This window comes from Agelaius tricolor, unplaced genomic scaffold (genome assembly GCF_023055355.1).
Source record: "Agelaius tricolor isolate 1412-34295 unplaced genomic scaffold, bAgeTri1.0.p SCAF_82, whole genome shotgun sequence".
Taxonomy (NCBI): Eukaryota; Metazoa; Chordata; class Aves; order Passeriformes; family Icteridae; genus Agelaius; species Agelaius tricolor.
In genome coordinates, this window is record NW_027269342.1 from 868,426 (window position 1) to 892,557 (window position 24,132).

Genomic DNA, 24,132 nt, shown 5'->3' on the forward strand with positions numbered 1-24,132 from the left:
CCCACGGCCGGGTCCCGCCGCTCCCCCGTCACGGCTCCGCCGCCGCCGCTGCCTCCCCCCGGCCATGCCGCCGTCTCCCCCCGGCCCCGCCGCTGCCCCGTCACGGCCGGGCCCCGCCGCCGCCACCGCGCACGGAGGGAGGAGGCCGGGCCGCCGCCCCGCCGCGCTCCCGCCGCCAGGGGGCGCGCCCCACCGCCCGAGGGGCCCCGCCGCGCCCCGCGCCGGGCGCCCGCCGCCGTCGGGGAAGCGCCGCCGGGCCCCGCGCTCCGCCGGCCCCGCGCCGCCGGCAGCGCGCTCCCGCTCCCGCCCGCCCCGGCAAAAGCCCCGCCGGGCACCGGCCGCACCGACAGGTGCGGGAACAAAGGGGCGCAGGGCGCGCCGGCCCTCGCCCGCCCTTACCGCTCCCCGACGCCTGTCGCCGGCCGGCGCCCGCCCGGCTCCGCGGCCGCCCGCGCCCCCTGCTCCCGGCCCCTTAAGTTTCCCGGCGGGGCGCCGCGTACCTTGTCGTCCACACAAAGCCTGTCCGGGTCCCCTCCGGGAAGTCACATCCTCTCCCGGGCGCCCAGTCCCACCGACCGCCTCCCGCCGCCTCGACAACACAGGCGGCGTCTCAAGTGTCTCATCAAAGCTTTATGAGGGGCGGGAGGGCAGCGCGGCCGGATCCCACACTCCCGCCGCTCCGCCGGAGCCTCCCGGCCCAGCCCCGCCGCCTTCTCCTCGCCGAGCGGCTTCGCCCCCGGCCGGCGGCTGCGGCGGCCGTAGGCACCGCGCTGCCCCGCTCCGAGTCTCCGCACCGCCTCCCGGCCCCGCCACCGCCCCCGCCCCGCCCGCCCGGCCCCGCTCCGCTCCGCTCCCCCGGCGCTTCCCGAGCGGGGAGCGGGGCGGGGGGGTGCCGGTCCGCCCGCGGCGGGATATTGGTTTACTCCGCCGGGTATTAAGCAAGCCCAATCCATTTAAATATCGCTCCCGCGCTGACCTCTCCGTAGTTCGCCTATTAAGAATGCAATCAAGATAATAACAGGCATTGCTTATTAATGAGCGCCCCAGGTAACGTTACACCGGTGACTTTCTGCAGGCGCCCAGCGGGAGCTCAGTCCCGGCGGTCCCGAGGCGGCTCTGCCCAGCCCGGGACCGGGATGAGACCGGCACCGGCACCGGGACCGACAGCGGGGCCGCCCGTCGCATCAGCGCCCGCCGGCGGAGCCGGGGCCGAGCGCGGAGCCCGGGGATGTCGGGCGGAACGGGCGGCTCGGCTCTGCCCGGCCGGCCGCCCGCGGGGAGCATCCTGTACCCCCTGACAAAAATCTGTTTGGCCATCTCCTCCTCCTCCTCCTCCTCCTCCCGCGCGTGCAGCGAGCACAGTAAATTATTGATAGTGGAAATTGAATGGCGGAGGCAATAATGGTATCCCCTGATTGACCGGCTCCATTTGATCTCGGTAAAGACAGAGGGATGGCACGCTCCGGGCTGGGCTGGGCTGGGCTGGCCGCGGCGAGCGGGAGCGCACGCGTGTGCCGCCGGCTGGAGCGAACCGTGCCGTGCCGTGCCGTGCCGTGCCGTGCGAGGGGAGCTGGCTTCACCCCCCGCCTGGCATGGGCTCCGGCAGCCTCGCCTCTTCCCTTCCGTCTTCCCTCCCAGGCAAAATTGGAAACAGCTGATTTTCAGGAGAAGCTAGCGCAACTCTTTCACGAATTGGTTAAAACGCATATTTTTTTTCTACGCCTCAAAGCCTGACTGCCATCTAATTTGCAATTAATGCCAAGGGCCCATTCACTCCACGCACTTGTGAAAATTTATTTATCCTAGGAGAAATGTGTGCAACTCATTGCTGCCCTCAGACAGTCTGATTGCCTGTGTGCTTTTGCTATGAAACACCTGCATTTATCAGTAAAGTAAAGAAAATAACCCAGGTGTTTGAAATTCGAGTACACCTAAGGCCTTCCATATAAATCCAGCTTTTAATATATATTAAAAGAAAGATTCCTGGTGGTTAATAACCTTTGCAGCTTTAAGAACTTAAAAAAAAATCATGCTTGAGTACCACATCACCATCCTTCTTGCACTTGGGGGTTTGGTTTCGCGTGTTTGAACTAAAAATGTCAGCGAGCGTGAAGACAGTTCTACCTCTTTTTGTCTCAGTGTTTTCCAGTCCAAATCTATCCAATTTATGAGAAAGGAGACATTTTCAAAGCCTTCACTAACAGCCTGGGCCTGAGGAATTACGTCCAGCCCTTGCTGGCTGATGGATAGTCACTAATCCAGGTAGCTCTTCACGCCAAGTCCCGCTCTGCTATTTCTCTGTTATTCAAATTCTGCCATTGGGGATACATCAACCACTCCTTAGCCCAGTATAAGCTTACAACTCCCAGCAAGAATGCCAGGTGGATGTTGCAGAGGCGTGTCAAACCCGTGCTCGTACCTGGAATTTGCAAAGTTAACGTGTACATTTTATTTTCCTGTGTTAGCCTTTGCTCCACAGCACCATTTAACTTTCCAGGTGTGACTGTGTTAGTGTGGGTACCTGATTTCACCAAGGCAGCACGTTTTCAGCAGCCCTTTTGCACAGCCACGAAACAGCACAGTTCCAATATTCCGTGTTTATAAGGTGGTGGGTGAGTGCAAGTATTTGGATGATCTAGCAGACAAGTTAAACAGGAGCAGGAGAGGCTACTTTAATCAGCTGTAATGTAATACACTGCACACTTGTTATTCCTGGAGGAAAGGCTCTTCTGCTAGGACACCAGACATGCAGATGAGCAGCAGCAAATATCATGCTTTAGAAACACTGCTGGCTTTTTCTCAGGTGTGAAGGAGAAGGGATATACTCTGAACAAAATCTGCTTGCAATCAGATTTTTTTTTTTTTTTTTTAATTTTGGAAAGGAAGCATGTTACAGACAGCCTGACAAGTGCTCACTCTGTGGGAAGCACTTCAGCTCAGCCCTGCTCAGAACATGAGGACCATTAACTCCATGCAACCATGAAATTCCCACTTTTCTCTGCTACAAACGTGTTGCCTTTTGCATCAGTGTAGAGATTTTCCCAGGGAAGAGGTGTGGTCAGAGGAGCTGCTGTTTCTTGCTGGTGTAATCAGCCCTTGGAGCATTATTACCAGCCAGTGCTTGATTACTCAGAAAATGAAAAATAGCGTAAATAATGACTTGTTTGGATTTTTTGCTGCACATGCAAGCTGGGTTCCATATTGTTAAATCAGACCCTGACTTCCAAGAGAATTTTTATGAATGAACCCCCTAAAAATTCTGTCTTCAAGGTATTAGTTTGTGAAACAACTGATAGTCCTGGGGACATGGGGACACTGCTCTGGTTGGAGCTCCACTCCCTAGTCCATGAAATGCACTATAAATTTGGAGGTCACATGAGCCATCCCCTTTGGGATTTGTGGGACACATAGGATGCAAAGGTCAGGCATCCTGATGTTTTCTGGGTAGACCCAAAAGGAGTTCTCTCTTGTTGTGTCTTCCAGCTGTGTTTTCCCCATTTGGATTGTACAGATGTCACGTGTAAGAGGCTCTTGAAAAGAAAGTCACACCACAATTGCACGGGGGAGAAAAGGGCAGGCAGGTCCTTTTCTGGTGGTTTCAGATAATTCAGTGTATCAAGCCTCTTGGTGCTGTCCCAGTATGACCACTTTAGGCATTCACCTTGGAACCAAGGGTTTTTTCTATTCATGATGAATTAAAATAATTTTTTGCATACACAAATCCTACTTTGCCATCTTCCAAAGAGCAGCAGGGAAAGATTATGAGTTGTCAATCAATAAAATGTTGATTTATCCCTGAAGTAATATAGCTTGCAGGAGGGTAAGACCATTGCTTTTTGCTGAATTCAATTTAAACTCTAGCAAAGGCACTAATGATGCTGTAGATACTATAAAGAAGAAGGCAGAAGCACGCACACCTGGTTTCTGTCTCAGTGGAGGTTTATGCATTATAGTGATTGATGTATGAGGTCCAAATTTACTGATAAACTAATTATATGATAAAGTAGTTTGTGGGGCTCTTAAATTCCCCCATTACAATTGTAGGAGAAGCAATAAAAAAGTCAATATTTGAAAAGAGTAACATTCATAAAAGGTGCATAATTAGACAAAAGGCAGCGGGTGATTGAGTCTCCCCTCCCCCAGACTGTCTTTACACTCCCCATTTTATTCACGTAGGATCTTGGCCTGTTTTTGAATGAGAAAAAGGTCAAGAAGCTGTAATTTGGAATTCTTCTCACTTGGCTGTCAGGAAATACAAACTAATCCTGATTACAAAAAGGACAATGCTATTGATGTACTCAGGTTTTGATGCTACAGGGTTTTTTTTTCTGTTTAAAATTTTAATTGGCTGAAGTAATTCCTTATATCATTACAAGCATTTTATATTTGATTATGTTTATTCATGTTTCCTAGTTACATTTATTTGCTATTTTTTTTTCACATTAAAGAGATGGAAAATTCATGGAAATAAACTTTTCCGACTCCAGCAATGCTAAGAATTGCAGTGGATTATATACACAAGTTATATACACAGCCAGGGTTGCAGACATGGTGCATTTGTAGGATGACAGGGCTATGATGCTGCTCTACAACAATTCAGTGGCTGCAGCACACACAAGAGAGCCCCTCATGCCCCACACCAACATCAGTGCCTTGGAAAAACTTCAGCATCTTTGAGGACCAAAGCCAAATTCTGCGTAACTTTGTAAAATCTTCCTATTTTAGAGGCTTTGAGAGATGATGAGAGAAAGATGGTGGGGGTGACTTGCCCAGCTTTCCCCTTGCATTCAGGGCTTGGCCAAGCTGTGGGCACAGCCCCTGCCAGCCCTCAGTGTTGTGTCAATGCCCTGGGGCTGCTGGCTCTTGGGTCTCACAAGCCCAAGGTTTACATTTGTTCAGCCTACAGAGTTGCTGCTGTTCTGGTCTGCAAGCAGCAGACAGACCCTTACAGTCCTTAAGTAGTGCAGGGTAGCTGCTCTTAATTTCAAGCATAATTTCACCTTCAGTGAACAGCAGTTCTTGAGAGGCCTCATTTTAGCAGGGAAAGTATTAAGTGAAACAGCAAGGATGGGAATACAAACCCAAAGATCTTAGACATGGTTTGAAGGCTGCATGTACACGGGATAAAGCAGGAAAAGCTACTCTTTGAATCACAGGCACCAAAACCACAACATTTTTCCTGGAGAAAATACCACTTAATAGCTCAGAATTGTCACCCTGCAGCTACAGCAAAAGTGATTTTAAAACTCTAACCAACAATTAAAATAATTGTTTTCTTCTCATGTCTGCTAAAGGTATGCCAGCTTTCCATCCCATGGCAGGATCTGTACCCTGAATCTCGTCCCATGCCTTCTAATCAGGGATTTCAGCACAATTTATGTGCATGAAACCACTTCTCTGACAGAGTTCTGTGGTAGGTGCAGATTAGCCTTTTGCCAACAAGGAAATGCATGTGTCTATCACACATCCATCTATTAAGCTGCTCATGAACATACTTGTTTGGTGAGCACGCCAGGTCTGGGTTTGTTCCTCGCCACTGCTCAGGTAGCTGTCTCTGCTCTGGCATGAAGTGTTGTAGAAATAGAACTTGTGATCTGTGGCAATTACCACCTGCAGTGACGTGCACACACGCACCAAACCCTCCCCATCCAAACCTCTGGGCTTTTCTTTTGGGGTTTGGCATGATCTCCATGCACTGCTGGGACAGAGGGGCTCCTAAAGCCCCTGTGAAGGGCTGGGGGAAGCCAGGAGGATAACTCACCCTTCCTTCTGACACCTCTCCATGGCCAGTGCTCAGCCACACCTGGCTTGCCCCACACTCTGGGGTGCAGGGGATGTTGGGGATGATGGCACAGAAAAAAAAAAAAAAGGTGAGAACAAGAAAAAAAAAAAAAAGTAAGGAGAGAATGAATCCATGAATCCAACCCCGCAGAAACATTAAAAGTTTGGTTTGTCATTTCCTGATGCTCTGACATTCACTAAAGCTGGCAATTCATCTCCTGAGTGTCTCTGCCTTGCTGCTGTTGTTTTGGAGGCATTAAACACCCACTACCTGAGCAAAGAGGGAAGTGTCTGAGCTGTGCCCAGGAGTATCCAGTGTACCAGGTGTCTGGCGTGCAGTGCCTGAGCCTCCTGCCAGCAGCCCAGCCAAGGCTCCAGCCCAGCAGACAGAAAAGAGGGCACGGGACAAGAACAACAAAAATGCACACTCTGAGGGAGCAGCAGACATGGGAAGGGAGAAGAAAATCCCCTCTTCCCCAAAGAGGTTGTGTGTGATTCCTTGGGACGGTGGAAACCTGAGCCAGGTGTGGAAAGGTTAGATGGCTAGAGATGCACTCCTGTGACGAATCAGGCCATTGGAGCTCTAGGATTAAAGGAGATCAGAAAACTGGTGGTGCACTTGTGGGTGAAAGGTGTTGGGATTGACTCATCTCTCCTTTCCTCTAAGTATTCAGTGGGTTTCAGTTAGATGCAATATAGTGGATTATTTTTAATATTTAAAGGGATCAGATTCCAAGGGCTTTATAAACTTAGCCAGGCATCTTATCAGAGCGGGTTTATGCCTTAGCAAACCCTGCTCAGTGCATAACTTTGGAGAGCTTGTTTTGAGTGTGTGCTAAAAATAAGCAAGCCCCAAAATCCCAGGCCCGCAGCCCTATGAATGCTCTTTTACAGCTTATTTCAATTGAAGCCACAAAGATCTCCTCTGGCATCAAGCTCTGCCTTGGCCAGGTGCAGCAGCTCAGCGATACTGCCCGAGGGTGATGGGCGATAAGGGATCTGCGAGCAGCTGGGGAGGGAAGGGGAGGTGCAGGTGGAGCTTGGCACCAGGGCCAGGGGCTGTCCCGGGGTGCCCACCACCCACGGGGTCCCACTCTGCCAGGAGCTGGCAGGAGGGATCCTCCTTGGGTACACAGAAATCCTTGGGAATGCAAAGCATGCGTAAACAGTGAATAGTTCTGCCGGCTCTCCTGCCCTCCAGGACTTTCAGATTAACATATTTTATGCTGCACTTAGATGGGTGTCTTCCTCTTTCCGAAGGGGTTAAGGTACTTTGGCTCCATCCCTTTTCAAAGCAGAGCCGCACCAATGCTTTAAACAAGCTGATGTGTTTAAAGATAAATTCAGGATACTTTTTCTTTAAATACCATATTGAGCTATTTCACCTAAGAAACAAAACATAAGAGTTCAAAACATTTTCTATGTTACGTTTTCTATGTTAACCACCTAAAGCATTAAAGACAGAAGTATCTGCGAAACAGTAGATATTTTTGTTAATTACAAACTAAAATTATCAATGCAGAAGTAGACATTAAAAAGAGTCTCCTCAAAATGAAACTCAGACCCCATTAGGTTCTCCTCCTCCAGTCAGTGTGACTTGTGGCTCAAGAAACAAGTACTGGATTAGTCACATTAAAGCAAAAGTTTCCCTTGACTGAAACATGTCATTTGTGTGGTGTAATTTCTGCGTGTTGAATGCTTGGGATTGTTAATCCTCGGGTAATTTAATGGCTGGAAGCATGTTGTGTGTTACTGCATTCCCCTCTGGAGATCAATGTGTCTGTCCAGGAGTGAAGGAAGTGAAGTGTCCAAGTGAAAGGAATGAAGGAATGGCCTGCTCATCCATGGCAGAGGGGTGGTGCTCCCCACTCCTCAGGCTGTGCTAATACACAAAAAATGCAACAAAGAAGGTGCAGTCCTCACTTCCTCTGTCCTCCCGCTGCAACACCCAGCTCCAAGGAGCAGGAATTGCACAGGGGCTGTCATTAACTCTGCACTGGCCAGGTGAAATTATTTCACTGACTCGCATGGCAGGTTTGCTTTAAATAGTGCCAGTACAGCTGGGTTTTTGGTACTACTATTAAAACCTTCTTTTCCTCCTCACTAGCACAGCATGGGGGTAGTTGGATGCGTGGCTGGTTCTCTCTCTACAGCATGTGATGTGCTCAGACTATCATTTCCAGATGCAGAGAGAGGGGAACAAAGCCCAGGTGGATGTATGACTACTTGGGAATTCAGAAATCCTGAAATATCGACCCACAAAATCAATACAAATTTGAAGCTATTTTTAAAATAACTTCCCTCACGTTCCACACCATTTCTCAAAAGGGGAAACACATTGATTTCTCTGCCCCAGCCTGCACAAGGTCAGGGTGGCTTTTGAGGGGTGGGCACGTCCAGCAGTGGAGACAGGGCCACCACCACAAACCTCATTTGAATATAATCCGAAGCAATCCTACATTCTGATGCTCAAAGGCCCTGTATTTTTAGTGTTGGGTATGACTCAAAGAATACCCAAGTAAAATCTACTCCTGGCTTTGGCAAAACATTTAATGGGGCCTCGGTGGTTCAGGACTTGTGCCATTAGAGTATAAACTCATAAACAACATAATATACGTTTATTTTCTGGACAATGTTTATTTTTCACATAGTTTATACATCTGAAACGTAAATGCTTACAAGGGAGTGTTTTAAACACCTCTTTGTATTTCATTAGCTGGCTGTTTAATCTGCTATAATTTATTGCAAATTGCAGTTGTACTATATGGCCTCATGGTGCCTTTACTTATTTGAACATAAACACCACTGAAGTCAGCAGGAATGCAAAGTTTTTAAATCAGAAGGGAGCCAAATGCTAGGTTTTCAGCAAGGACTTTGCACCAAGGCATGAAACCCCTTATTTTAGACTTTTGTTATGTTACAGTTTGATGCTTTCCCCTGCTATGTGCTCCAAGCAGAATCATTTTCCCCTACAGGCATGTATAGCTCCTTCCCCTTTGGTTTCTTAATTTGGGTTAGATCCCGTAATATGAAAAATATACTCAGATATTGCACCTAGAGCACATTGATGAGACCTAAAGAGCTCTTCTGTGAAGGGAATTAAGATCAAAAAGAATGTGGAATTTAAATATTCAACATTTCTTCTTGGATATGAAACAGAAAAATTGTTTTGATGCAAAAGTTCTTGTGACAGAATACGTTACTTAGACTCTGAGACCATATTAGGATAAAATGCCTTTTTTATATAGGAATTGCACTCCTTCATATGGAAATTATGACATTTTGTCTATTGCCTCTTACTACAAATGTTTAAAGGATCTGTTAAAAATATTCTTTTAAGAAGTTGTATCAAGATAAAAGAAAGTAAATAAGAGCCAGTACAATTTTCAGGCTTATTTCTGATTAGTTTCTTGATTTAGACCTCATTAGCTGCCAGAAATTTGCACCAACTCCCAGAGCTGGGGAAGCATGTAGCTGACACCACAGTTCACTTTGCAGTTGGGGTTTGCTGTGCTTTTGCCAGAACCTCACCCTGGCAGGAAAGGAACACTAATTACATGAATTAATGTCAATTCCATGAACTGATGGGCTTACAGAGACCCAGGAAAAAGAGCTCAGCCTGAGTGCTGACACAAATGAAAGACAAGCAGATGAAATACTCATTCTCATGGGCTGACAAACTGCTACTAGACCTTCATCTACATTTAGCTGATGGATTTTTGACTGACCATTCATCTTTCCTCACACCCCATGAAAAGCATGGACTGGGAGGGAGGTGGGCAGCTTCCCCCAGCAAGGCTTCAAGGAAAGGGGGCAGGACACCTGCAGGTGGCTGAGGGATTCCCAGATTGCCTGTTGGGAAGGCAAAGGCAAAGGCAAAGGCAAAGGGAAGAGCCTTCTCCCTGTGCTCTTCCACACTAGAGAAGACTCACTGCTGTTCCTTTTCCATCCAAGCACTGCTCCCCTAGTGTGGGAGTGCTCCAGCCAGGACTCCAGCACTCTCCATCACTTCTGCTTGCCCTTCCCACAGCTCCTCACTGGCAGAGCCCCACGGGGGTCCCAGGAGCCCTGCAGGAAGGATCTGAGGCCAGTGAGAGCCCCAGGCAGCTGCCAGGGCCTCTGGAGGGTCAGGAGCTGAGCAGGAACACGGCTTTGGTCCTGCCCTGCTGCTCTTGGACAGGCTGATGCATCCAAAGAAAAGCATTTGGAAAGGTCCACCATGGGATGCATCACACCCCTCAGCCATTTCAGAGACTTTTTCCATCAGGGGACTGTGAATTTGCACTCTGCATCCTTTCTCCTGGCCTGAAGTGAACGCCTCACATCAGTCTGAATTTCTTCCCTCTTTGTCCCTACAGAAAATGAATGGGAAATTCTGGCCATTCCAAATGAACTTCCTAGGTTTGTCTTTTTTTAAGGACTTAGCCTTCTTGTCAGATGTTTTGGCTTCCTTAAAATTTGGGAGCCAGCAGAATTTTCTTAAGGGACTGCTGCAGAAATACTTTGATGGGAAAGCAGATGATAAAAATAACTATTAGGTGCCAAAGGCAGTGGACTGGGAATTAAAAGCTCTTCTGAAGTCAGAGACATTTGTGTCTTTAAAAGAGCTCAGAAAAAGAGGTGAGAAAAGCTATGAGCATGGCTGGACAGCTGCCTGAGTCCAGGTGAAGGATTTGGGAGAGGAAAACAACAGGTGGTGGGCAGGAAGGGCCAGAGAATCAGATCTGCCTGGGGAATACCCTGTGGATAGAGTGACTGGTGCAGGAGCAAACACAGAAAGAAAAGAGGTGAAACTAGGATTAAACTTTACCTCTTGCTACCAGTAAAATCTTCATGAAAGACTTATGCACAACAATTAAACCCCTCAAAAACCAAAACTAGGGAAAATCCTAGAATTAGGTACTTGCTCCCTCAGAAGAGGATGAGAACAAAACCTGTGACAGAGGTTATTCATGTCACTTAAAAAGTGTTCAAAACCAGTGATCAATGATGAATGTGCTGCAAGCACTTAAAATATCTCAGTAAATAAACCAAATTTGGGGCACAAAAATACATTCATATAGAAAATACTGTAAGATTCACTCTTTCTGTGGATGACCAATAGACACAGTAGGTTTTTTTCCCTCTCTGATGCAATAAATTTTCAGCAATATAATAAAGGCTATCACACTTCAGGCTACAGCAAGGGATTGGTACAGTAGCAAAAAACATTTGAGATGTATCAGCATCCACTGGAAAATTTCAAACCTAGAATTTAGCCTCATTTAAAAACTGCTAAGTCTTTTTGTTTTCCTGGTCAATGCTATATTATCAGCTATCTGTTCACAAAACTCAGCCAAATACCTCTCAGATGGTTTCACAGACTTTTGGCAGGCGTGAGTGAACATGTATTTTACAGAGCAAACCAACACATGAGCAGCTCCAGCCTCCTGACCTCTGCTCATGTCTCTTGCTTCATCTCATTCTCAGTAGAGTTGGTTTGGTTTCAAAAGCTATTTGCTGTCAGAAAACAGCTGCCTTTTTTTTTTTTCTTTCCTTTGGTAGCCACCTGTTTACCTGAAATCCATTAAATCCATTGTCTTTTCATGATATTGTTTGGGTTTGAATCTGAATATTTTATCAAATGTCATTGTCAGATTATTGAGGATAGCTTTAGACAGAAGTACTGAAAGCCTCTTTGAATACTCTGTTAAACAATAGAGAACTCAGTTTGTGCTGAAAATACTGGAAAAAAATTAATTTTGAAATGTCAAATATTTTCCCAGCTCTGTCTACCTTGACAATGTGTGGCCTTTTCTGATTCCTGAGAGGAAATCTGAATGGGAGCTAAGTGACAGATACAGAACTGCTTGTGGGCCACCATACAACCTCCTCCTCCTGCTGCTGTTTCAAGGGGTGAAACATGTAAAAGGATAAAGAAACCGGAATGCAGGATCAGGGCTGACGTCAATATTTTGACATTTCCATGGCTGTACAGGTTTAGTGGCTCTAAGATTAGAATAATACGCTGCAAGAGGTAGCATGTGAAGCTACACTGCTATGCCTTGTCTTGGACTTGAGCAGTAACCATCTAAACAGCCTCCATCATTCTCTTCCCATTCTCAAATGTTTCTTAAAAACAAATCCTTCAGACAAAAGGTTGTGAGCTTTGTGGTTGGGTTTAAATTGAGGGGTGTATTTCCCCTCAGCCAGTGCTCAGGGGGGAGCTTGGTCCCTGCTCTGCACGGCTGCTGAGCAAATGGAGGTGAAGGGGCTGGGAGGATCTGCCACACAGCACAGGAGCTGCACAGGAGCTTGGCTTTGCTGTGGCTCATCCAAGGAATCGACCTGGCTGCTCTTCCCTCCTGTCTGCCTCTGGAGAGCACACACACACACACAGAGAAAGGCAGCCCCCTTTCACAGACACTGCCTATGTGCCACTTCTACTCTTGCCAAACAGATGAGAGAAAAGTTTATCCAGAAGCCTTCCCACTGCCAGGGTCCCTTCCACCTCAGCACGCCTCACCCATTTTTTTTTTTTTTTAACTGCTTCAATTTGCAGCACACCATTTGTTATAATAATGGAGTCTAGTGAGAAGCTTGTGGCCCCATAAACTTTGGACATAATTTTAACTGTGTCAGCTTTAAAAAGTCAGTATCTGCCTCATCAAAGGGCAATCATGTCCAATGTGGGTGTCTCTGTCAATTGTGTTCTGAACTGCAGCAATAATCCAACCAAACCGTGCAAAGATCTTTTCTACACCCACATTTCTTAATTATCATCATGAGACTGAGGTAGCTGAGACCAGATCTATAATGTTTTCTGGATGTCAAAATGCCCACACACCTTCTGTAATCCTTGTGCTACCAGCCCCCTTTCATATTGCTTTTAGCTGGTCCATCTAATTATCTACTACCATAACTTTTTACTGCATTATTCCCAAATCCCACAAAGGCTCTGTTTAACGAAGAAGAAACAACTGGTCTGATGAGACCTCCTTAACTGAACAATCCTATTAACATTTTAGTGGATGATAAACCCCTCTTCACCCCTTTCAGAAATGAACCATTTTTCTTACATTCAGGGAAGACCTAGGCCCTTAAAAGTCTCTGCATATATTGCATCCATAAACAATGCAATTTCTTGGGAGTTTTGGGGTCTACTGTCCATTTGGAGAATAAATAACTTTGTTATTTTCACATGTGCTACAGTCAATAAGGATCTGGAATGGGAAAGTAGCGAAAATGTTATGACTTAATGAACACGTCGCAAAATCATTCTTGCCAAATGTCAAAATAAATTGGAGGCCAGAGTGCGTGGTTTATGCTTGTTAAATTGGGGGTCTGTGTGCTATTTTGGGAAGGAAAAAAACCCAAAACCAAGACAGGCCACACTATGAAAAAGCAGGGGGAATAGAAAGTGAACACTTGGCCACTCATGGCAAGAGCTTGGCCCACTGCAGCCCCTGCACAAGAGCCAACACAGCAGCTGTGGCTCTGGGGAACCCCTCCCTGACAGCACAGCTGGCTCTGGGGCACTGCCCTGGCCCCAGGGCTCTGCCCCAGGCCCCACAGCCCAGCTGGGACCGCATCCCTGCCCCTCTGGAAGCATCAGTGCCAGGGTGAAGATGCATCACACCTACCAGCCACTTCAGAGACTTCTTCCATCAGGGGACTGTGTGTTTGCACTCTGCATGGGAGCCGTGAAGCTCAAAGGACAGCAGGGATAGCGGGACTGGAAGCAGATGTACTTCTGCTGGAGACTCCTGTGCCATGTCTGCTCATTGCCACAGGAATCCCACTGATGCCACTCCTGGCACAGACGTGCTGAGAAGAGCAGCTTGTGCCTACACTGCAGAGAGTTTTCTGTTTGTCCAAGCAATGAGCAGCTTCAAAGGTCTAAGTTTAGAAATACCTACACAGCTGAGGACCTGATCCTTTGAACACCAAAGCATGTCACCAAAGCTATTTTCCCTTTGAGATTGCCTCAGGAAAAGACCAATTAGGATTACATGATAAGTAAAATTATTCCCATACTTACATGGTTGGGAAAATAGGTCTCTCCAACTGCATATTCAAAAGGAGATCAAAGCAACATTGTTCTTTTGCAGTTAGATTTTGACTTATTTATGTTTTTCCCCGTTATGTGCCTGTTCCAGCAGCACCAAGAGGCCACAGGCATGTGCTTCTTACTTCCCCTCTACATCTAGTAATGGGAGTGCCATGAAAGTGCCTCTATTTCTGGCTGCCTGCACGAAAATGTGTGGATACATATATGTGGCTTTCACTTATTTTACTTCACGACACAAGGAGGGAGGGAAAATCTTTTTCATACACCTACATCTATCACAAAGCAACTAAGAATAGAAGCAATATTGAGACAGATGGAAATGTTAATGGTGACAGCTCACAAGCAAGAATCACACATTTGTGAAATAATGAAATGGGTGGGCAGTTGTTATATGAACTCCATGTCAGTCGATATGTTTTCCTGGCTATCATTTTGCAGAAGTATGTCTCAGAGATATTTTCAGTTCATGGGAGAAGCCTGTGCCCTACCCTACACCTTGCTGCTGGCACGTGGGTGTAGGAATTCACCAAAGGTGGCGAGCAGCTTGCCAGTGACCCTGTCCATCACATGCCCTGGGGGCTGCAGGATGCTCCCTGACATTTCCCTGCCAGGGCACTTCACTGCTCCCAACAACGTGGTGGGAGAGATGCAGAAGGGAAGGGTAAAAATATTCGGAAAACCAAACGTGAGAGGAACATGGGATACCCACACGTGTTGCAAAATCTTACTTCCAGGCATACAAGTATTACCTTTTCTTTGACATTTCATCTGCCCATCTTCTGCAGTCCTTATTGTTAGCTGGACTTGCTGACCACAAATGAAAACGAGCATTACAAAACCAGCCTGCATTTCTCCACTCTTCCTTTCTAGCTCTCCGTGCCCCAAAAGCCATCAAATCCATTTTAAGGACCACTTTGACAAGCCTGCTTTTGCTAGCCCCAGTTTCTTAGCCCCAGTCTAATGTTAGCTCAAAGGGGAGGGAGCCGTGAAAGTGTCTTTTCAGACATATTTTACCTTGCACTACCTGTCTCATTCCCAAGGTCTGGGGAATCTACTGATTTTCAACAACTTTGATAGTCACTGTTTCTTGCAGATGCTGTTTACTGACTTGACGTTACTATTTTTTGCCAGAGGAATGAACTAGTTCTCCTGAAATCTTAGGGATGCTCTCTTTGTTTGCGTAGCTGATTTAAAAAAAAAATAAAAAAAAAAAATTCTAGCAGCTACATCTTCAAGTGCTTAGTGGTGATTTACTACAACGATTCATGGTAAGACTTACAGCTCCGAGGAAAATCTGTCCCTCGGGATTTATCCACCTTTCCAGAATTTCTCATGGCAGGGCAACCATATGCCACTGTATTTAGGAAGCAACTTATGGTTACTGAATGGCAGCCAGTCTGCATTTTCTTAGTGCATTTCTAAGAGCTCAACAGCATTAATGTGATAAAGAAAGAAAAAAAAAAAAAAAAGGACTCTGCACAAAACCAAATGTATGCACCCAGCCACCTCAGATTAATGAAATGCTAGACATTAATCCACTGGCGAATGCTGGCCACTAAAAATAAATAGTGAGAAATATCAGACCGTTTGAAACAGGAAATTGTTGAGCAATCCTGAAAATCAAAAGGTTATCCAAATGGTGAGCTGCTGAGAATGGCAAACTTGCATAGAGACAAGGCCTGTGTCAAACACCATATATTATAAAAACTATCTCAGCTGGACGCAGACAACTGACACTGAAGCCAACACTCGTGGTACCAGGCAAAAGAAAACCTTAAAAAAGAGGCAAAAAAAGACTGCCACACCAAAACTTTGGAGGATGAAGACATAGCCCAAGGACACTGGCCATTTTACAGTACCATAACTGTAAGAGATGAAAGGTGGTGATGAACCACCACCAGAGCAGTGACAGCTCCTGGAGAAACAGGAGATACTAAAATCAATAAAGCTACTTGCAGATGAAGGTATGAGTCACCAGGATGGGACCAAAACCGGCCCGTGTCATTTGTTAGCAGCCGTCCATCCCAGGCCTCTCTGCAGAGAATGATTAGAATTCCAGAGAAACATGGCAACAGAGGCAGAAAGGGAAATGCTGGAGTTTTTTAAGAGTTGGCAAGAAAGTAATGGGTGCAAACTTAAAATACAGGAAGATACACAAAATTATGCATGGAGTGGAAAATTCATATAACTAGAAGCTCCTTGACAACCTCCTAGATAACAGAAAAAAATATTTTGGGAAGTGGGTAGATTTTTAGTAGGGCTCATCAACCTCTAGTTCAGAGTGGATGTATTGAAATATTGGCTCTACCACATTACTTTTTCCTAAGTGGAAAAAGGTCAGAGGGCGTTTCAGTATGAATTTAATGAGACCAATACTGCAAATCATGAGTGTTTGAGTGTCACCCAGCCTCCTGACGAAGGATGCTGCCGAGACCTGGCTCTTCTCTGGCTCCTCTCTCCTCGCCTTTAGAACTGCCTCCTACGGCACCCTGACAGGTATCCCCAGCAAACGCGAGTTCTCCAGGTGGAAATGGAAAAATCCACGGAGGGACGCTGCCCGCTCCCTCCTCCGGCCGGCCTGGGGGTGTAAAAGGGGACGGCGCTGAGCCAAGGCCGCCGGTAGCGCATCTCCCGGGCAGGAGAGCGGCTGCTCCCCGCTACCGACCGGACCCCGGAGCGGACACGGCCGCAGCACAGGCGGCAGATGCCCGACTTTATCCGGAGCGAGCCCCTCCGGAGCCGTCCCGCGCCACCTCCATTTTGGCTGCGCCGTGCCCGGTGCGGCTCCGCTGCCGCCGTCCAGGGCCGCGGGGCGGAGGGGGCGGCGGAGGGGCGGCATCCCCGGCGCCCCCATCCCCGGGCACCGCGCCCCGTTTCCGCAGCACGGAGCCTCCCGGGGGGAGGCGGTCGCTGTGGCAACCGCGCTGGGGAGGGAGGGAGAGAGGGGGGACCCGGGGGACGCCGGCGGGGGCGGCCCGGCCCGGCTCGGCCCGGCGGGCGCGGTGCCTGCGCGGCGTCTCCGCCCTGCTGCGCGCTGGGGACGCCGCCCCCTCCCCGCGGCGGGCCGGCCTCTCTCCATCCCTCCCTCCCTCCCTCCCTCCTTCCTTCCCTCCCGCCTGCCGGGGGCTTCCCTGCCCGGCGGCGCTACGTGCGAGCCGAGCGGGAGGGAGCCCGGCGGGAGGCGGGGGCGGCGGGGCCCCGGGATCCGCCCTCGCTCCGCAGCGGGGCCGGCCCGGGGCGCTGCCGCAGGGAGGACCCGGGGGGCTCGGCCGGGCGGCTCGGAGGGGGCTCCCCGCGGCCGGGATTCCCCGGGCGGAGGAGCGCGGTGCGTGCGGAGCGGGCACGGCGGGGCTCCGGGCGGGCTCCGCTGGCGGCAGCGCGGGCAGCGGGGGAGGGGGCGATGCTCGGGCTCCGTGCGGAGCCGGAGACCCCCTGAGCCTCTCTACCTGCGAGCGCTGCTGCTGCCGCCGCGGCTCCGCCAAACTGCTGACTTTCCAGAGCTTATTTTTAGCCCGGAGACTAAATATTATTAGCTACATTTCTACGTAGGAAGAATCGGAAGCGCGGGGAGGGCTGGGGGGAGGCACTAGAGATAGGGAGGGAGATGAGCAGAAAGCTTATCCGAATGATCTCCAGTTGGGGGGGCTGCGTTTGGGTTTCAGCCTTGCCAAACGCGCGCACACACACACGCACACACACCATTAATTATAGCAAAGTAGATGCGGATATTGGATCATCAGCAATACATGCACGGCTCTCCCTTTGAGCCGTAGGTTGCGTACACGGAGGGGTCAGCTAATCTCCGTGTAGGTAAAGATCAGCTGCGTCCCTTTATCTGTGAAAGATTAGTCCTGCACAGTGCCGGCTAGCTGCATCTCTTTAGCTATGCAAAATCAACTTGCATCCTTAGCCAGGGGAAAAAAAAAATCCGTCGCATCTGCTTCTCTTGGTAAAGATCAGTTGCATCTCTGCCCAAAGCATGCACACACACACAGACGAGATTCCCAGGTTAAATCAGGCACAACTTAAGTTAACTCGTGGTTAAATCTCATCCAGCTTTTCCTTCCTTCCTCCTCTAGCCCTCACACACATCAAGCAGCCAGCAAGGTAACAAAACTAGGCGAAGAGCAGGCACCCATCCCCGCACCACAGAGAGGGAGAGGCAGGAGCCAGAGGGGCCGCCGGGGGTGTCCCCCCTGTGCTTACCTTGGTTACAGCTAACACCACGAGCAGTGGCTAGATCGCGGAGATAAATACTGGCATTTCCCAAAGTTGACACCGTCAAACCAACCCCCGGAGCTTGCAAGACTCTTTTTTTTTTTTTTTTTTTTTTTTTTTTATATATCCCTCCTCTCTTGTTCCTATTCCAGTCCGCACCGCTAGGAATTCAACTTCGCCCAGCTCCAGCTGGGGCGAGAGGGCGGCGGGCGGGGAGGGAGGGGAGGGAGGGGAGTGGAAGAAGGACCGGGGCTTGGCGGGGGAGGGCAGCCGGCACCCAGCGCCCGCCGGGTCGCGGAGCACTGCGGAGCCGGCCCCCGCCGCCGCTGTCCAGGGTGCTGCCGGTGCCGCCGCCGGCGCCGCCGCCTCCCCGCTCCGCTCCCCGCCCCCTCCGGGGCAGCCCCGAGCCCCCGGCCCCCCCCGGTGCCCGCCGAGGGACGGACGGGAGAGCGCCCGGCGGCAGCCCGGCCGCCGCAAGCTGCAAGTTTGTGGCTCAGGCGCGCCGTTCCCATCGCAGCCCTAAATCAAAGAGCGCCGCAATTAAAGTTACACCGTCTAAAGCACAATTCCGCCGGCCTCCGCGGGTTACGCTCTTTGGCGTATTAAGTACTAGAAAGCCGAGCCCGTGATATCAGATCCTGTCGTTAAGCAGCATCTCGAGCTTTTTGGTGTAGTTGTTTTGTTCCTCTCTCCGGGTATTAAAAATAAGCTTTTTTTTTTTTGTAGGTACTCACCATTGTTTCTTTGCTGTCCTGGAGACAGAAGTGGTTTAAAATCCAGTCTCTCCAACAGATGCTGGAAGGTAATGTGTCTTGTTTGAAGTCATCATGTGAGAACTTCTGCTTTGCTCAGTGGATCGCCCACCACTTGGTGTGACTTATGAATCTAATAACCCTTTGCAATATCCGCAAGCTTAAACTCTCCACCACCTTGGTGCCTACAGAAGACAGAAAGCAACTGGCAGGGAGTTTTAAAAACCTATAGATTTACGCAAACGCCTTAGCTCAGAGTCACGTTTCCCTCTGAGTTCTTACGTGATCTTAATGAATGAGAGGGGTTACCAACCAATACAGTATAAAACGTGATCGCAGCCGCCTCCCAGGAAACCGGAGCGGGACACCAAGTTCCCGAGTGAAGTCCTGGCCGGCCGGGCGCGCTGCGCAGCCAGCCCTGACTCCCACCGCCCTCCTTCCACCTCCCGGCTCGCACCCGGGGCCGCGCAAGGCGAGCCGGCTCTGCAGATTTACGCTCGGGACAGGTAAGTCAGCATTCGGGGGGCTGTTTGTCTGTTTGTTCGTTTGAGTGGCACCTTCACCGCGCTCTCACGGGAAGTGCTCCAGGGACTTGTTGCATACTAGGTCCTGCCACAAGAGGAGCGTGGCACAGTTGCCAAGACGAGTTCCTTTCCGAAACCCCTGCCTTTCCCGAGCTGCAACTTCCCGCACGCTTCTCCTCCCCCTCCTCCCTCCGCCCTCGCCGGGAGGCGCATCCCGAGGGCGGGATGCTCGGCCGGCCGGCACCGAGCCCCTGCCGCCGCCGAGGCACAGCCCGGGAGGGGAGGGCAGCGCATCCCCGGCTTCTGCCTTTGCTCTCCCCCTGTCTCCCCCAGCAGCGCCCCGGCTCCGCCCGTGATTTCGGTGGCCAAGCCAATTCCGGTCTGCTTGCGCTGGGAGAACGCCCGCACACCTGGGCGCCACTGCAGCGCCTTTCCCCGAGAGAGGTGGCCGAGCCCCGGGGTTACTCGTGCCACGGCTGACAGAGTCCCCGTCCCCATCTTGTCTTGGCACCTGGGGTTTATTCTCAGCGGCTGCCCCGCCTCCCCGGCTCCGAGAGCCCCGCGGGAGCGGTGCGGGAAGGGCTGTGGGAGGTGGTGGGGAGGGTTTCTTCGCTTCGAAGGCGAATTGCAGTCAACTGAACCTGGACTTGCCAAAGTTTATGGGCGCTGCCTCTCATGAGATAAAAAAAGAGACCAAGACCGAGGAGCTCCTCGTCCACTCCCGTTCTCTCCTGACTGAGTGTTGGAATTACACTGACGGGTCATTTGTCTCCCAAGCGCCCGTTTCTCCCGCCCCCCAGTCCCAGGTACCTCCGCCTGGGAGCCAAAGCAAGCAGCCTCTTCCATGACAACCATCTATGTTGATCCATGCAATAACCAGCAGATGCTGCCCTAAGACTGGTACAGCTGGTACTTTCCTGCCTCGGCTGTCCTGGGGACAAGGTGTTAGAAGAAAAGTCCAAGTGGCATCCAGCAAAGCTGCCCTGAGGAGAGCCACGGAACCCCCTCAGTGCACCACCCCCTGCCCGTGTGCCATGTGCAGGCAGAGCCTGCTGCTGGTGAAACACTGCACCCGGCAGATCAGCCTGCCGCTGACACCCTGTCACCCGAGACACGTCCCCAAGGGCTGAGCCTCAGGCAGGAAGCTGAAGTTTTCCCCCAGCAGTTGGAAGTACTCATAGTGAGTGTTAATACTGGTCAGGAACACCAGTTTTAAGTGGCATTAAAGTTGAAAAAATGAATTTAAAAAAAAAAAAAAGCCAAAGTGTTTCAACAAGTGGTAAGACTGCAATGAGTTGGGCTCTCTCCCACATTCTTCTAAGCAATTTGCTCCTGCCTCTTCCTCAGGGGAATAAAATAATTTAGTAGTATCTACTTTGGGTAGTAAGTTTCACGATTCACGTTCTGACTACATAAACACATATCTAAATCTTAAAGGTTTCTGACCCCGTGGAGTCCTCAGTGTTTTATAGAGAGAACTTCACAAAGTTATCATTTAAAACATATTTCTACATACTTATTTTAGAGATCAAGAAACAGTCTTTGATTGAGAAAGTAATTCCCTCTGTAACACTTGTAAGAAAGTACTTTGCAGCACTGTTCCTCCCCTACTCCTCATTTCACTAACTTCTAGCTATCTTCATTTTCTGTTGAAGGTCTCAGTTGTTAGAGATGCCCAGGAGAAACCTTTGGTGGGTCATAGCATCATATCGATGTAATAACGTTAAATTTACAACAACAACAAAAAAATCCTTCCACAAAGCTTCCCAGGAGGTCCAGAGCAGGAAGTAGCCTGGTGTCATTCCAGCCCTGTGCTGATGCATTTTCTACAGGAGACTGATGGGGTTTCCCAGCAGTGATAAGGCAGGGCTCTGCCTGGGGGAACTTGTGTTTGCTGGGGATACCATGCGGGACAGAGCCACAAACAAAGTTACTTCTTTGGACAGCCAACTAGGAGGGCTCCTGGTCAGTATTTCTGCTGAAGGACAGGACTCCACCCACCTCCCTGGGGCTAGGTGACCACTGATAACACCAACATCACATCTCATTCTCAATAGACCAAATTAAACGTGTTTGCTGAAGGGTTTGCTTTAGATAGTGTCAGTGCAATCAATGAAATAAACTGGGCTGCAATCAAGGGAATGGTACAAAACTCTATGGAAAAACAAAAGGTCGTTGGTAGGGTAATAGGGGGTGCTATGGAGAATGGGGATTACCTGGCAGAAGATGAGGAGGAGGAGGCAGTATGAAACAATCAGAGTTCTTGCCTTGTAGTGGCCCTCACAGGTGAGAGAAGAGCCCAAGTCATTCTGCTGGGCCAGAGCTGAAGCTGAGACACCAGTCAATGCACCAGTCAATCCTCTGTCAGGGATTCCTGCAAGAAGGGCATTAGAAAGGGGATGACTAGAATTAAACCTAAATGCCTGTTGAGTTTCAAGGCATTTCCTTTCCCAATGTCTTGTTTCCAGCTACGTTTTTTTTTTGGTTTTTTTTTTTTTTTCCTTCTAGAACACCTTATCCCCAGGCCATGAGAGACCCAGCCATGAAAAATCACTGGATGTGATTTTTTTCTTAGCACCATAGAGGGGCACAAGTGACTCAAAGTTACTCACCTGACAAGTCATATACTTCACTAAAAGCTGGAGCAGTGAGTAGAGCTTAGCCCATTATTTCAAACTAATAATCAGGTGGTCTGTTTCCAGGCTGTTGAAATAGAATAGCTGCTAGCATTTGCCAGAATGACACGGCACAGCATTGGCTGCAGGCAGGTAGTTCATACATATAAGGCAATGTACATCTCTTGTTCCAAGTCTGTTTATCTTGGAATCACATTGTTACCAGATGAAGTATACAGCTGCAGGACCCGACTTCAGTGGGGACTACTCCTACGTAAATAGTGACAGAACTGTTTAGCAGATGAGGCCTAATTAAGTGGGAATCAGCCATACATTTTCCTTCTCTTAGACAAAACAAAGTGAAGAATCCTGCAGGAGCATTGCTGCGAAGTCACAGTGCCTTGAATCAACTTGTGAAGCATCCCAAAATCCTAAGCAAGCTGCAAATGCTCTTTCCCTGCCTTAAAACACCTTAGAAAATGATGAGCTGTTACTGGTTGGCTTTTTCATGTAGTTGAAAGACTACCAAAGTACGTGGATAACTGCTAAGCACCTAACTGCTAAGGTGCTAAAAGACACCTTCCATTCATTATGTACAGCCGCTCCCTCAGGGACCACTGAAAACCTGCCTCAGCCACCAACATTGGCAATCTGAGCAGAATCAGAGGAGATAGCTGTCAACTTCACAGAGATGCTTCTGAAATAAGAGCTGTGTGACATCATCGCTGGTGTGAAACGGGGCTGCCAGCTTCTCTCCATGCCAAAAATCTAATGGTGTGTTTGCAAGAAAGGTCCCCCAGGGTTATGGTGTGCTAGTTCTGCTGGTAACCTCCTGCTTCTTCAACAGGCGGATTTGGCACCTGCCCTGCTACTGCCTGGAGGGTAAATACCAGCCTCCCAGTAGGTATTTAGGGTAGCCTCCCATCAAGTGTTGATTTTCTGTGCCTGATTTCCTCCTCCTGCAGATTATCCTGCTCTGATATTTCCATCTTTCCCCTGATCTTCGCGCTGCAAGTGTTAGCAGTCTTTCACTCTGCCTCCTCCCTCCCTGGAAGTTTTCCTTTCTTTCTGAGCCTACTTGTCTTCAAAGTGCGTATATTCCATGCTGGTAACATGCAGATGAACATCGTAGTCATGATCCCACTCAGATACTAAACAAGCCTCCCACCAATGCCTTGTCCTCCTTTAGAGTGCTGGAACATTTCAGCTTGCTTTCAGTCTCCTGCAAGCAGCAGGAAATCCTCTGGAGCAGACAGGCAGCAGCACACGTGCTCGCTGGGGTTGTACCTCCGAGGAGGGCTCAGCACCGACTCCTCTCCAAGTGTCTGCAGGGAAAGGAGGCTGAGATCCCCACAGGAATCCCACAGAGCCAGCACAGAGCCTGGGTTCCAGCTCTCCTCAGCCCACAAGAGCAGGGCTTCAGTGTCACCATCAACGGGAGGTATCCTGCACGTTTTTGACATCACAAACTGTGCCGAGCTCATATTCGCATTTGGTAAGAGAGGAGAGCTCCGTATGCTTAAGGAAAGCCAGCCCTGCTACAAGCCAGGATAAATCAGGGTTTCCATCATCCACAGTGTCTGAAGCAAACACCCTGGGACAGATGCCTTGGCCAGCATTCCTGATCTGTGGAGGCAGCAGCACAGGTTACAGGGGGAGGACATGCATCAGGGCTGTCAGCTTTGAGCCAGCCACCAATTCGCTGATCCTGGGGAAATCCTCTGTCCTGCACTTTCACCTGTCCATAGGTACATCCCTCTCACAGGGGAGTGGGACTGTAGCAGGACTTCAAGGACAGGTCTGAGAGTTTTGCTTTAATTAATTATTTGCCATCAGCTTACAGCAAAAAAGCACTATTGTAGAAAAGTTTTGCCTAAACTGTTTCTGTCATTTATGGAAAAGGTGTGTTTCAGGAAACCTTCTAGAATTAAAGTTTTGTTTTTCTCAAAATACCACACATGCAAATGTAGTTCAGTACTTGCATGGCACTCATTTAGGTTAGCTGGAAAAGACAGGAGATGAGATAAATGTAATGGAAACTATTGGCCCATGTAAGTTCTCCTGCCTGACCTGAGCAAAATGAGACACCGGGTATCTCTTACGAGAAGAAAACCAGAGATAGGGAGAGAAATCAGAACCTGGAGAAAAAGAAACATGACAGCTGTAATCTGTTACTATTGCAACCTGATTAT

At 49.3% G+C, this 24,132-nt stretch overlaps 1 protein-coding gene across 3 annotated transcripts in view; it reads right to left on the reverse strand.

Annotated features, from left to right (window-relative positions):
* BDNF (brain derived neurotrophic factor) overlaps positions 1-18,922 on the reverse strand; it is a 40,656-nt gene extending 21,734 nt beyond the window's left edge. Inside the window, exon 1 of one of the 3 annotated variants that reach the window (XM_071418303.1) lies at positions 18,784-18,922. In XM_071418303.1, the coding sequence (XP_071274404.1) occupies positions 18,784-18,786 (3 nt within the window). In that variant the 5' untranslated portion in view covers positions 18,787-18,922. Of the gene's footprint in view, positions 1-500; positions 1,462-18,037; positions 18,369-18,783 lie in introns of those variants that run through there. The other 2 variants (XM_071418306.1, XM_071418305.1) reach the window with 2 other exon arrangements.
* Between the last annotated feature and the right edge of the window lie 5,210 nt (positions 18,923-24,132).